This window comes from Hypanus sabinus, chromosome 9, assembly GCF_030144855.1.
Source record: "Hypanus sabinus isolate sHypSab1 chromosome 9, sHypSab1.hap1, whole genome shotgun sequence".
NCBI lineage: Eukaryota > Metazoa > Chordata > Chondrichthyes > Myliobatiformes > Dasyatidae > Hypanus > Hypanus sabinus.
This window is the reverse complement of record NC_082714.1, coordinates 41685837-41701572: the sequence shown is the minus strand read 5'-3', so window position 1 is coordinate 41701572 and position 15736 is coordinate 41685837. Positions and strand designations below refer to the sequence as shown.

Genomic DNA, 15736 nt, shown 5'->3' with positions numbered 1-15736 from the left:
TAGCTGATCTATGAATGTCTCAGCATCTCACGGGGTAGGAACAAGCTCAAAGGCCAGATATGCACTAAAGGAATATTGGTAGCAGTCATCCAGTGATGAACTCCCATACAGAACTACAATCAGCAGATGCAACTCCATTTTAATAAGTAGAATCAAATTGCACAGACTTTCTGCCTTGGAGTTTGAAGTTTGTGATTTACACTTTTGCGGTTAAATGTTTCAAGCATTTTCTCACACCAAGGTTTGGAACTGAAAATTCACACTGACAGCAACTTTCTGTCTGTAGTCAGCAGGATTCTCATTTGCACTTGACCTAAACCTTGAGATAACACATGTCAGAATGAAATGGAGTGTTTCTTTTCCCTAATGAATTCCTTGGGTGATAACGTAAGTGTATGTAATTCTTCATGGACAGGTTATGACATGAACATTCCCTCCATGGCCATAACCATTCTTGTACCAGCTTAGTCTTGTGGTTTTTATTGGCTCCCACACCTAAGTATTAAGGTTAAAGAGCCATTGACTTATACAGAATGTGGGCACTTTGCTGGATGTTCAGCCAGAATTTACAGCACAAGGTCCAGTCATTGTTAACCACCTGACTTCTGCATGATTGCTACCACTGAGGCTAAATATTGCTCCATGAGTGAGAAAAGGAAGAGGGAACGGCCTCACAAAGTATAATGGCTATTAAATGAAGAGATGGAAAGAGAGGGAAAGAGAAATTGATGGACTGGATGAAGGAGAAACATTAGTCCAAGGAATACTAATAGAGGCATTTTGCTACCAGGTCAGGAGAATTTGAAGGAAGATTGTTAAGGAACAAGTCCATACAAGAGGAACTCTCAAAGACACATGAACATGTATTCATATACACGCATACTCTATATACACACTTACAAACACTGCAGAAAAAGAAACTGAACAACAGAGAACTGGCGATGAAAGTTTATTTGGTTACTTATTTCTGTCTCTTGGAAACTGAATAGTTGACTTTGCTGAAGCTAAATGGGTCCAATCTGTAAATCGATGTACTATTCTCCTCATGAAACAAGATACAGAGGATCAGCTACTGATAAAAAGTCATATAAGAGCACTTTTGAACTTTCAAATACCTTAATTGCTTTAATTTTTTTAAGAAAGCACGTTTATTTTGAACAAAAGATTTAAAAAAAAATCAAAATCATGATTTGCAAGTCCTAATTCAAGAATGCAGATCATTTGCTTCAAACCCGTAAATATAATGAAGGGAATTTTCCATTTCACACATTACGAACATATCAATTCATTGAACACCTACCTTGAAGCATTAAAATTTGGATTGTTCTTAACCAGTAAGTTAATATAGGCTGTTGATACTTCATCTGATAACGTCAAATGTTCTACAAGTTCCAGGTTTTTTGCGTTTGCTGCGAAGACTTGAAGCTGCACAGAATGTGAGAGAAATTAGGAAATTTACTTCACCTGATAGGCTGAGTGAAATTTAGATTCTCTTAGTCAATAGTAAGGATATAGCTGGAGTATATCAGATAGAATGGAAATCCTAATATGATATCAAGCAGACCCTCCAACCATTTCTCCAGCAGGCAGCAGCAGTGCCGTTCTGACAGTTACTATAACATACCAATTTCAGAAGTAGTTCTTCAAAAAAAAAAATTCCGTCTGCTTTTTGGAGTGAGAAGGATTAAATGCATTTGTTAAACGGATTCCTTTATGAAGCACAAGACTCCATATTGCATGAGTTCCTTGCAAATCTAGTGGTGATTGAGGTGTGGAACAGTCCTGCTGCTTAAGGTAGTTCTGGACTTGTTAGTCTTTCAGGCTAGTGGTAATGGCTAGCATGTGCCACATACTAAAATTCACTGCTTATAGGTTGCATTTGAAGGAGGCTATCTACTCAAAGAATTCATCTTCTTTTGAGTTGTAAGGTAAAGGCATCAATTGCTCATGGATTTAATGTTCAGGAAGTGAGAAGAATATACAGGCAATAAACACTGCTTCTTCTAGGAGGACAGACATGATTTCAATCACTGTTAGATTTCGTTGTTGAAAGTCCTCCTTATCTATCTGGCATGAACACTTCAGCATCACTATCCCAGCACAATCAAACTCCGAAGTGCAAGTCCTTCTTTCCACTTGCATGAATGCTGGAAATAAAATTTAAATGAAGAGAGGTACTTACCAATGTTTCATTATCAGAGAAGGATTGAAGGTCAGAGAGTGAAGTTTGACTCAGATACAGTCCCAGATATTGAGAGAACCACGCAGTGGAGTTCAGGACTGGATCACGTGCATTGTAGCACTTTGGTTTGGGTTCTATTGTACAAAGTAGATAAAACATTGTGAAGATAAAAAGATAATTGTTTTAAAAAGCATCTACTTGTGTCTCAAACAACTGGTTCATCTATCAAGCCTATTATCTTCATAACTCTGGCAAATGACATTCCTTCTATTTCCTGAGGAGACTGAGGTTCCTTGGAGTATGCAGGCCTCTCCTTCACATGTTCTACCAGTCTGTTATCACCAGAACAATCTTCTATGTAGTGGTGTGCTGGGGCAATGGCATCAACATGGGTGATGCCAACAGACTCAATAAACCATAAAGGAAGGCTGGCTCTGTTATTGGAGTCAAACTGGACACACTGGAGGCTGTGGTAGAACAAAGGACCCTATGGAAAATCCTGGCAATTCTGGACAATGTTTCTCACCCTCTGCCTGCCACCTTGGCTTTACAGAGGAGCACTTTTAGTAACAGACGTGCTGCTCCAAAGAGCACTATAGGAGGTCTTTCTTGCCCTCGGCCATTAGACTTAATAATGAGTCAACCTATAGCCAGGGAAGTGATGATCCCCTCCTGTTAGACAATTTGTGGTACCTTATTTTTCATTTTTTCTACCTCTCTTCTAATATTCGTCTATCTGTGCACTTGTAATGCTACTGTGACACTGTAATTTCCTTTGGGACCAATAAAGTATCTATCTATTGATCTATCTACATTGAACATGAAAGCAGCTTGGGTGGGAACTATGACTAATCATGTGATAGCAGTCTAATTGACCTGCAGTCTGCTTATCTGCTTATCTATGAAATCATCTACAATAATTAAAAAATATGGTTAGGGATGCATTTTTAGAGCACATTTTAAGTAATAATGGAACATTCACATAGAATTCCTATAACAAGTGCAGGTTTCACCCTAAAGGTTGATACAATTGAAAATCATGACATGGGAAATGGAATTTGTGGAGAGAATCTGTGTGTCAAGTTCACACGTAACACTACATAAAACCAGCTCTGCATAAATTTAGATGGTGGTTTTCCAACAATGAACAGATTCTGAACATTATAAACAGAAGTGCTTTTGCAGATGCTGTTAATTCAGAGCAACACCCAGAAAATGCTGAAGGAACTCAGCAGGTCAGGCAGCATCTGTGGAGAATAATAAACAGTCGACGTTTTGGACCAAGACACTTCACAGGACTCAGATTTTAAACATCTGACAAGAATTTGAACATCAATCCATCAACATGTCAAAAAATGTTTTTTAAATACTCAGTCAATGCGCTGTTTCGTCTACCTTCAACTAGAAAATCTAAACATCCAACAAACCAAAGATACTCACAAAACAGAAATAGTATTTTGAATTAAATTAGCTCAGTGTCATCTCCACAGAAAGGGTTCAAACAATGACATTGTAAACTGGCACCTCAACATCACAACCATACTTCATACTCAATGCTAGTCACCTGAAACACCACAGTAAATCAAAACAACTCTGTACCATTTTAACAATCTGTTTTAAGCTAAGCAGCTGCACAAACATGGACACAAGATTAGTTTCTTACATTTGACTCTTATTCAAATTAAAATCCATTACTGGGATGCAATTTCCTAGATTCCAGGAGCTGTTATGCTTTAAGACTAGTGAACTATTCAACTATGGAAACCATTGCAATTACCTTTCACCCTGCATAGACCAGCTCAAACGGCATCTACAAATTTGCCAATAGCACAACTGTTGGCAGAATCTCAGGTAATGATGAGGAGACATACTGGCATGAAATAGATCACTGGTTGAGCAGTGTCATAACAGCCTTGTCCTCAACACCAGTAAGACCAAGGACATTGTGGACATCAGGAAGGGCATTTGAGAGAGCACACACCAGTCCTTATTGAGGGGTCAGCGCTGGAAAGGGTGAGCAGCCTCAGGTTTCTGGATGTCAACATCTCAGAAGATCTATCATGGGCCCAACATATTGGTGCAATTATGAATAGGGCACACCAGTAGCTATACTTCATTGGGAGTTTTGGTACATGACCAAAGGCTCTAGCAAGTTTCTGCAGGTGTACTGTGGAGAGCATTTGGGCTAGCTGCATCACCATCTGGCAGTGAGGCGTCAATGCACAGGATCGGAAAAAGCTGCAAGTTCAGCCAGATCCATCATGGGCACAAACCTCCTCACTATTGAGGATTATCTTCAAAAGGCAATGCCTCAAGAAGGTGGTATCCATCATAAAGGAGTTCATCACCCAGGACATGGTCTCTTCTCTTTACCAACATCTCAGCCTTATGGCTCACAAGAGCCTTATGGCACACACTCAATGTTTCAGGAACAACTTTTTCCACTCCACCATCAGATTTCTGAACAGTCCATGAACCCGTGAATATTGCCTCAAAATTCTGCTTTCTTTTTGCACATTTTTTATATATATTCTTATTGTAACTTATAATAATTTTTATGTATTGCACTGCTGCTGCAAAACAACAAATTTCATGACATATCTCAATGATAACATACAGTACCTGATTCTGACATGTCATTCAGTGCTGCTATAATTATGGTTACCAACAAGAATTTTGATTAAATTGTCTTTTTCCTCCTCTAAAATAATTGATGTTAGTAGTTTATGTTTGTAACTTTAGAATAAAAATGTTACTTCACCTTGTAGCAAGTAAGCTTTGATTCCATTGTAGATTTCTGTCCATTTTTCTGAGTTTAACTTTGGAAACTGAACATTCAGTGCATTTATACTAAAGATAAAAATTTTCATTTTAAGATCTTTTTTATTAATTATTATTGAAGATCAACAAAAAAGATACATTATGTCAATATGTCATTATGCACAATGAAGAATTAAATTAGCAAATAACTGATAAGCTAAGCAATATATCAATAAGAAGAAGAAAAAATAAAGTGTTAAGAATATTATTTTGAAAGAAAACAGGAAAAAAAAGAACCCCATTGGGAGCACAACCTGGAGTTATACATCATACAAGCTTCCAAAAAAGAAAAATATCAATCTGCCAACTCAAATCCATTTAAAGAAAAATTGGAAAGAAACCATACTAATTAACTCAAATCAAATGATAGTAGCGGGTAAATGAATCCCACATTTTCTCAAGATCAAATCGAGGATCAAAAGTTACAACTGATTTTCCCCAAACTAAGACATAGCATCACCTGAGAAAACCATTGTATCAAAGTAGGAGCAGAAACATCTTTCCATTTCAACAAAATAGCCCTTCTGGCCAATAGTGTAACAAGTGCAATTATATGTTGGTCTGATGGAGAAATACCATGAATATGTTGAGGGATTATACCAAATAAAACTGTCAATTTATTAGGTTGTAAATTAATTTTTAAAACTTTAGAAATTGTAGAGAAAATAGACTTCCAAAAATGTTTCAATACAGAACATGACCAAAGCATATGTTTCAATGTGGCTGTCTCAGTTTTACATCTGTCACACTATCAACATTAGGAAAGATTTTAGACAGTCTCTCCTTTGTCAAATAGTAATGATATACAATTTTAAATTAAATTAAAGAGTGACTGGCACAGATTGAAGAAGAGTTAACCACCTTCAAAATCCACAACCAAACTTCTGTTATCAAGGTCATGTTAAGCTCTCTCTCCCAATCTTGCTTAATCTTAAGTGAAGGGTAATTGTTACAACAGCACAATAAATTATAAATTTTCCCAATAAAACCTTTCACTGAAGGATTCATTTTTAAAATAATATCCAACAGGTCAGAATCCTGTATATATGGAAAATTACTTAAATATTCTTGTAAGAAGTGTCTGACCTGAAGATATTGCAGGAAATGTGAATAAGAGAGAGAGTATTTAGTTACTAATTTCTCAAAAGACATCAATTGGCCATCTTGGAACAGATCCATGAAGGATCCATAGGGCTTTTATAAATCATTCTGATCTACTTATTAAAATTAATACCAAAGCCGAATTTCTCTAAAACATTAAATAAGTATTTCTATTCAACTCTTATCAAATGCCTTTTCAGCATCGAGAGAGACAACACATTGGGGAGGCTTAGAAAAGGATGAATATATAACATTTAACAGTCTCTGAACAGTAGAGAAGGAATAATGGCCCTTTATAAAACCTGTTTGGTCTTGAGAGATAACTTTAGATAGAAATTCTCCAGCCAATTAGCCATTAATTTTGTAAGAATTTTAGCATCCACATTTAATAATGACATAGGTCTATATGAAGCACAGTCAGTACGGTCTTTATCTTTCTTAAGAATTAAAGAAATAGAAGCTTCATAAAATGTGGGAGATAACTCTCCTATCAAAAAAGAATGTTTAAGCATTTCCAACATATATGAAGAAAGCAATTTTTTGAATTTTTTATAAAATCCTACAGAGTAACTTTTCAGTTCAGGAGCTTTACCAGATTGCATTGAAAAAATAGCTTTCTGAATTTTGTTTTCAGTAATAGGACCATCAAGAGTTTGTTGATCTTCAACAGAAATTCGAAGAAAATCGATCTTTTGTAAGATCATTTTAGGCATTCATTTTAAAAGAATCAACTGGAAACTGAGATTTATAAAGTTCAAAATAAAAATCTTGAAAAATTTTATTAATATCTTCATAAATTACATGCTAAACTGCCACCTCCCTTGAAAATTTTTAAAATTTGCCTTTTAGCTCTAGCTGCTTTTAATTGAGATGCTAATAGCTTATTATTTTTATCTCCAAAAACATAAAATTGACTTTTCAATTTAAGCAAATTTCTTTCAATAGGATAAGTTAATAATAAATTATATTGTGATAAATTATGTTGAGTTCAACTCTTTGTTTGAATAAATCAATGTTAGGAGAGATTGCATAAATATTAACCAAGTCTTTAATTTGTTTGGAAATCTTAACTGTTTTTGTCTGTTTCTTAAGCTTAGCTAAATAGGAGATTATCTGACTGTGCATATATGCTTTAAAAGTATCCTATATAATCAATTTCAACACATGTCCTGTTTTATTAAAAAGAAAAAAATCAGAGTCTCAATAAGTTTGACAAAGTCTGAACTTTGTAATAAATTTTCTGGTAAACGCCAAGGCAAATTTGCAATAACAACATTGTTCAATTCAAAAGCTAAGCTTAAAGGCGCATGATCCAAGAGAACTATAGCATCATATCCACATTTCTGGACTTTGGACAAAAATCGGGGATCAGCCATAAAATAATCAATTGTCAAATATTTTTTGTGAACCATGTGGGAAAAAAAGAATAATCTCTATCATTAAGATGTAAATGTCTCCAAACCTCAACCAGGCCAAAATCAATGAAAAAAAGAGTTAATAAGTGATGTAGAACAACTCAGAAGTCGCTGATTGGTTGAACTCTTCTCAATCAAAGGATTTAAACAACAGTTGAAATCACCACCCATTAATAACATATATTCAATTAAATCTGGCAAAAAAGCAAATACATTTTCAAAAAAGAGGATCATCTACATTAGGTTCATATAGGTTAACCACAACAATTTTTCTATTACAAATTATTTCTTTAGCAATTAAATATCTACCATTAATATCTAACATAATGTCTTGGATGAATAAAATATTAAATTTAATAAAAATAGATAATCCCTTTGTTTTACTTTGACAAGTAGCGTGAAATTGAAGGCCTTTCCTCATTAAAAAAAATTTATTTTGATCGCCCATTTTGATATGCGTTTCTTGAGCAAAAATCATGTCAGGTTAGAATTGATTAATGATTTAAAAAATCTTCTTTCGCTTAATAGGATGATTCCAATCACGTACATTCCAACTTATAATGTTTATCTGTTTAGTCCCCATAAAATTTTTTATTTTATTTAACACATAAATACATGCATACGAGAACGGGCTAATCAAAACTTGCGGTGATAAGTATAACCATATACAAAACATGCATGCTCCGGAACGCCGTAATGGGAAAAAAATACAAAAAAGAAAACTAAAATTAATCTTAGTTATATTTCACTTTCAGATCAAATTTAACTGCAGCAACGTTAACTTTAAAATAAAATTATATTAAAAAACATTTGAATCAATTTTACTTGTGTTGCCCTTCCTCTGTTTGTTCATAAACTTACGGACAACTCAAACAGAAAGATATGTGCACACACTCATATGCTTAGACAAGAAAACCCACATATGCCCACGGCACCTACATTCATATGAAGAAATAAACAGATATGAAAGTGTGGAGACAAACTCGCACTAAAACTGCACACTGCTAATCAAATATTCAAAAACTGAACTAATTACTAATCGTGAATCACTACGTAACACAATGGTATATCAACTATAGAGTAAATTCCATTATTCCCTTTGGGGTAATGAAGGGTGGCTAATAGATGTGAATTCCCTCTGACATCCACTCCTTAATAATAAAAATATACACTTAAACCAACAACAATGAGTATTCATCTATTCTCACCTTCTCTTACAGTTGATAACCCTTAAAAGCTGGCAATCTTGTAGCATTCATTTGCCAGCAAATCAGGAAGTCTGGTCTTAAATTCATCTCAAAAATTGTATTAATCTGAGACTTGTTTATAACAAACAAGGCTATATAAATGCTATACCAGAGCAAATTATTTGCTTCCAAAAAAGATTTTCTGAAGATTCACTGACATGCGAAGATCTGCAGACACTGGAGATCCAAAGCAACACATGTTAAATGCTGAAGGAACTTAGCAGGGGAGGAGGCATCTATGAAAAAGAGTAAACAGTTGACGTATTAGGCCGAGACCCTTCTTCAGGACAAAACAGTGGATATTTCAGGCCAAGACCCTTTTTCAGGACTTTAGAACTGATGAAGGGATTCAGCCCAAAACATTGACAGTTTACTCTTTTCCATAGATGCTGCCTGGCTTGCTAAGTTCCTCCAGCATTTTGTATGTGTTGCTAAAGACTCACTGTACACAATTGGGCAGAAAAAAAGATCTAATTCATTTACACATGATGGGAAGCTGGCCAAGTATACACTGAGAGGCATAGATAGAGTGGACAGGCTAATATGTTCTTCCCAGGGCTGAAATGTCTAACACTAGAGGGCATCTATTTAAGGTTAGAGGACGCAAGCTTAAAGGAGATGCGTTGGGTAACACAGCAGGTTCCTGGAATGTGCTGTGAGGATGGTTGTGCACGGGAATACAACAGAGACCTTGAAGAAGCTCTGAAGACTCTCAGATTGGCACAATAATGTGCAGAGAATGAAGAGATATGTCTATTATATAGGCAGAAAAGATTAGTGTAATTTGGCACTTAATTACTAGTTTAATTAGTACAGTACAACATCATGGGCCGAAGGGCCTGTTCCTGTGTTGTACGAGTAGTCAATGTTTTATATTCTATAAAAAACATCACATTGTTGCTCGATTAATATAAAAATCTGCTGAACTGTTCCCTAGTGTGATGGATGGAGTCTTAACCTCACAATTAACTTTGTCATGGCCCTGCATCTTATTGTCTATCTGAACCACACCGTCCCTGTACACTTTATTCTGCATCCTGTTACTGATTTCTCTTCGACTACCTCAATGTACTGCTGTAATGAAATGATCTATATGGTTGGCATTCAAACAACGCTCCTCACTGTGACAATAATAAACCAATTTGCCAATATTATCCTTCTCCTGGTGAGTGGATTAAACTTCAGTCTTCTTTTCATGTCCTCTTCTTGGTGCTACTTCTGGCACTAATCTACCAATTTATGAACTTAATTACTTCTCGGTAACAAATGATTATAATGGACCAGGAAACAAAAGCCACGTGGTTATCCATTAATTCTCTGGGAAAAATTAACACTTTGCCCAAAGACATTTTTCAGTTCCAATGAAAGGTCTTCAGCTTGTTATCATTAACTCTGTTTCTCTTTCCAGTGATGCTGAGGACTTCCAGCATTTAAAAAATATTTCTGATTTCCAGCCATGTTTGATTTTCAATAACAAATCCTTACCCTCCTATTTTTGCTGTTGTAGGTTCAAAACACCAGGAAGATATTTCTTCCTCCACTGCAAAACTTAATTTGTCGCATAAGTGACCACGAACAGAAGGCTCTGAATGCCCCACCTAAAGCCTGCCAATTTCCTCCTGCATTTCCTTCTCTCCTGAAGAATTCAACACAAGTTTCACCTCAAATGATGCTAGATTCTTGTGCAAATACCCTGTGGATTTGAAAGTCTGAACTTCCAGACTGTTTGACTGAAAGGGTTAATTTGCTCTGGCTGTTTTTACATCCAATATCGATCGGAGCAACATCATAGTTGTAATAAGAGACTGTAAAATGTTAGCATGTTTCTGCTCTCTTTGCGGTGATCAGCCTGAAATCAACCAATTGAAAATCAAAGCTACCCCCTGTGGCTTTGATGCTCATCCGATGCCATTTCAAAACAAACATTTAAATATATTGTCATCGTTAGGAAATATTTCAGAGCATACTTGGCCAGCTTCTCAGTCTTAAAAATGTTTTCAACGGATGGTTCTCTTGTAGTTCCAACTATGGACTGGAATGCTCTATCTTCATTTTTATAGAGAGAATGTGACTTGAATGACCGTCACGGCCAGGCTTGATAAAATTAAACACCATGATAAAATTAAATTTGATCAAATCAAAAGTATAGCTGAAACTGCTGGAGACATTAATGCATAACACGTATATTTTTCCCACCAGACAGCACTGTAAAGACATATCTTGTGGAATATGGCGTTGCTATCTTCTGGCCTGTATTCTTCTGAGCTACTGAATTTGACAGGAAATTACCTGAACTTCTAAGTATTTTGGTTTAGTTCAAACATGTACATACATTTTTCTGTAGCGAAGACATGGGACTCGTAGCGTGCTGTTGGAAACCAAAACAGGTGTGGTGAGAAATGGCATATACGGGAATAGTCTGACATTAAGCCACTCATCCACTTCTGTATCAGTAAGGTCAGGGAAGCTTTCAGTAAACGAAAGCCACACACCCTCCATCACAGCATTTAAAAGATTTGCCTGCAAGTGAAAAGGAAGCATTGTTATTTTAATACTAAGTACCAGAATTCTAATCTATTAACATAAATTCCCACAGCTTGTTCTGTGACATCTCTGTGGCAATTAGACTCAGTTATGAATGTCAGAGTTATAATTTGGAAGCAATAAGGCCAGCATTCTCTGAGAGCAAATGATACCCACATCTCTTGCCCAACTGTGAATCCACTTTCAATACAGCAGATAAGCTACAGCTGCAAATTGTAGATATGGCAAAGGCAGGCAATAAAGTTTAGAGTACGTGATGGCCAGAACCCCTCTCAAAGTCCAACCCTCCATTCCTGTCGTGAGAGGTGAAATGGGCAAGGCCAGCTAACAGGTCTCTGGTGAAGCTGTACATGCTCACCCCCTGTACAGTGAGTACTATGCATGGCAGAAGCATTGATGAACTCTAGCCACACCATTGACTTTGTGAACGATGGAGATCGGAGGTCATGGATGGCCTATGCCCACTGGGAGCCTAGGGCCTAAGAAGAAGAAGAATTGTCCAGAACATTGTCTTTTCAAGCAACTACTGCTGCAGAGCTCCGGTATTTAATCACTCAAAGAGCTTATGTATGTGGAATAAACAAAGAACATCAAATTTTCACAACTTTCTTGTCTCTAGTAATATGTTTTATTTATTATGGCCGTACTGCCCTATAAATGAACACTTTGACCTCATTAGGGTCCTCGAGTAGTGCAGAATTCTTATGCATTGTTCTGATACACCAAGACTCATTTTAGGACTACAATGGCTACATCTTGTGAATGGAGAAATAGAAATTACATTTGCAACTTACGTTCTGGGTTGCATTGGCGAAAGCATCTAAAAACGGAGTTAGATTCTGGATGGGTTTGACTTTTAGCACCAACTTTGTTAAAAGATAGTCATCTTTAACAAATCCAGGTGTACTCAGCAGATTGACCAATTCATTTACATCAATATTATTTAGCACCTATAAAGAGACAAAAGGAATTTGCTGAATTCTACAGAAACAACCGGGTGCAAACCAGGGAAAACAGATTTTAGCTTGTGCAATGCCACGCCAAAAATCAGTCCTGTTGTTTCTCTGACATCTTGAAGTAGTCAAGCCGCATCATAAAGTTCTTAGAATTTTACTTGAAAGAGAATGGCAAGTGATTCAACCTCAGCATTCAATATCCTGCCCAAGTTCAGTTCTGGGACGGCAGGCATTTGGGAAGTCTTTCGCTCGTTCCCTACAGCATTACAATATTTTAAATGTATACTTTATGTACCCTTTAACTATTCCATTACTTCAGCATATCACACTTCAACTGGTGGGACTTATTCTAAAGGCTATACATAAAGTAACTGTCTTAAAAGATTAATCAAGGATTTCAGAAACCAGATTTCAATCTGAATTTGGTATTAAACTAAATGCAATAACTGATTCAAATTTTCCTTAATTGTTTTGCACAATATGACAGGGGAACAAAGATATTTTAAAACCAATGTTTCTGAATTATTCAGTTTAGATACATTTCCAGACAGGTTTATTTTAAAGAACTCAGTTCAATAAATGAAAATCTGCAGCTTCTTTTTCAAGAAACAAAAAACTACAGCTATCTTAAATGGTTAGTACTTAGAATTCTTTAGAGATTATCATGAAAATACAACACTGCACACACATAAAATATTCTACAATGGAAGACTTAGCATTAGATTCTGACTATTTTTTGCTAAAGAGCTGGAAGGATATCTCATTAGTAATATTGCAGATGGCGTCACAGAAGTATAGAAACATTTTAAAAATTCTGAGTAGGAATAAAGCTTTCGGCCTTCAATACAATCAAATTTCCCATTCAATGATGTCAATTCCATGGATATGCATTAGCCCCAGGATTATTAATATCATATTACAATTATCTGCAATACAGAATAGTCTGACATCATAATAAAACGATCCGGGGAAGTTTGCAGAATAAGCAGGCTGTTGGTGGAAGTACTCCTTGGATAGCTGTTGCTCCTCAGCTTATAGGGAAAGTAACAGAATAAAATTTCTTTGTTTCATCTGGTGATACAAAGAGCAAGCTCCTTCCCAAGTCACAAGAAGCATACAGTGTGGGCTCACTCAAATGTTTAAAAACAAATGCACATTAAGCACATCTTGGAAGTGACCGCCACCAAATTTCACCAAAGAAATAGCTTCCTTTTTTACCTCAGTTTCACGATCAGGAGGAAACAGCGAAACTGCGTCCTTCAGAGTTAGAAAATGGAAGTAGCTTTGGAAATAGTTCTTCAGGTAGAGGATAAAACTGCTATTTTCATGGCATTGATAAGGAAATACTGGAAAACAGTAAAAATTCTGTCAGTTTTCAAAGACCCTATTCACTAAAAGGACACATTAACTACCACCAACATTCCAAAACTCAATTATGCAGTGGTGTAACAGAATTAAATATGCAAAGTGTTATTACTCCCAGTGATCCTCATAACTAATCCAGAACAAGGGGATCGGATAGTAGGCTGAGCCAGGTTACTGGAGATCAGGAGAAGTGGAGGAGTGGGTGGGTTGACCAAATGAGGTGGTGGCAAGATCGCAAGGTGGTACTGTGGCAATGCCAGGAAACTACACAAGGATGATTACTATGTGCAGAAAAGCATCATTTCATTCTTATGAAAAAGAAAAATAATTAAAACAAATCTCAGGGCAGGTGGCATCTGTGAAGAAGTAGCGCTAAGATTTAAGATCAAGGATTCCTTCTGTCAGGATTGCCTCAAGCTGCAGTTTGGCTGAAGCAGATGACCAATTCAGTTTCCATCAATAGTTCCCTGTCCTCACTGATCACAGGTATCAATTGTGATGTACAGGAGAGTGGACTGAGGCTTATTTCCCTACTCTAATCAGCTATCAAGGGATTGCACGAGTCCTTGCACATATACTGGAGCTGTATGTATACATATCTGCATCAATTTGAATCTTTGTAGCAGTTAGCATAATGCTTTACCATAGAAGTGGTGGGAGTTCAAATCGGGCTGATGACTGTAAAGAGTATCTACTTTCTCCCCATGACCGTGTGGGTTTCCTCTGGGTGCTCTGGTTTCCTCCTACATTCCACAGATGTATGGGCTGGGAAGTTGTGGGCATGCTCTGTTAGCAATGGAGACATACAAACACTTGTGGGCTGCCCCAACACATCCTTGGACTGTGTTGGTTTTGCACGCAAACAAAGCATTTCACCTTAGGTTTCGATGTTTCAATGTACACACAACAAATAACACCAATCTTCAATCATTTAAATCTTTTCTTTCAGCCTCCTTCCAGGTTCTACAATGTAAAGGTTCTGGAAATGTGTAGGCCAGATCTATTCAATCCTTTTCTCATGCTCTATCACAGTCAATGTCTTCTCAACATTGGCCATCTCTTAATATACATATTCATCATTCACCGTTTCCAAAGGTTTGTACTTCTTTCTCATAAAATCTATTATGCTTGCTAAAACTGAACTTCAGAGTTTAAGTACTAGAGGTGAGTAATGCTGAATCTCAAAGGGCATTTACTGGCAACAACAAATATTTTACAATAATTCTTCAAGCACTCTAGATAGGACTTATGATTGCCACTCACTTTGAGCTAAAAAGACAAAACTAAACTCACAAGATCAGTAGTTGAAGCAAGTGTAAAGGGAATAAAACTTGTTAATGGATCAGTTTGAAAAGCCACCCAAGCATAACTCATAAGGTGTAATTAAATTACAAAACAAGAACAGTCAAACTTTCTTAAATTACCTTTTGCATAAGCCAGTAGGTTTTTATATATGGCTTTCTGATCGTAGAGATTTTGCAGCTGTTTGAACAAGCTCAGTACTGAAACACTGAAGAAAAATCAACAGAGATACATTAATTACAAGTGTCACTGGAACTTGTATTTAGAGTCATAGGCTGAAATTCTTCTCATTAGTACCTCTAACCATCTAATAAATGCATAAAAATCCCATGGCTGCTCTACTACATATTTATTTACGAGCTAACCTAGAATGAATTCATTATTGCAGTATCAGATAGAGGACTCTCACACCACAGCAGATTAGTTTCATGTGCACACAAACACACACATACCCATGTCTAAGACCCATTCAAAACTGCATAACACTGCTGAATTTTACAGCAGTGGTTTCATGCATAAAACACGCAATGCTTTGCTCTGCAGCAAGCATTTACCATGCCCTACCAATGTACTGTCAGGCTGACAGATCCTGTTCCAGTTCTATCGGAAAGCCTTGACAATCTCAGAACAAAAACCAGCATAGAGGCCTATTATTACAGATATAAAAATTATTTTTCCAAGAATAGCTTTAGCAAGAATCAGGAAGCCTTCCTTTCAGTTCAATACACAACCAACCTTGGGCAGAAAACATCATCATATCTGCTCCCTTCCCAATTTTCATCTGTCTCCTGAAGCTCCAGGCTC

The 15736-nt window shown here is 36.5% G+C and overlaps 1 protein-coding gene across 1 annotated transcript in view; it reads right to left on the bottom strand.

The window, feature by feature from the left end:
• The window catches only part of LOC132398983 (uncharacterized), a 59286-nt gene that overhangs the window by 19711 nt on the left and 23839 nt on the right, over positions 1-15736 (bottom strand). The window contains exons 15-21 of the mRNA XM_059978819.1: positions 15055-15140; positions 13484-13611; positions 12104-12259; positions 11098-11285; positions 4944-5032; positions 2183-2316; positions 1301-1425 (exon numbers count right to left, since the gene is read on the bottom strand). Coding sequence (XP_059834802.1) covers positions 1301-1425; positions 2183-2316; positions 4944-5032; positions 11098-11285; positions 12104-12259; positions 13484-13611; positions 15055-15140 — 906 coding nt within the window. The remainder of the gene's footprint in view (positions 1-1300; positions 1426-2182; positions 2317-4943; positions 5033-11097; positions 11286-12103; positions 12260-13483; positions 13612-15054; positions 15141-15736) is intronic.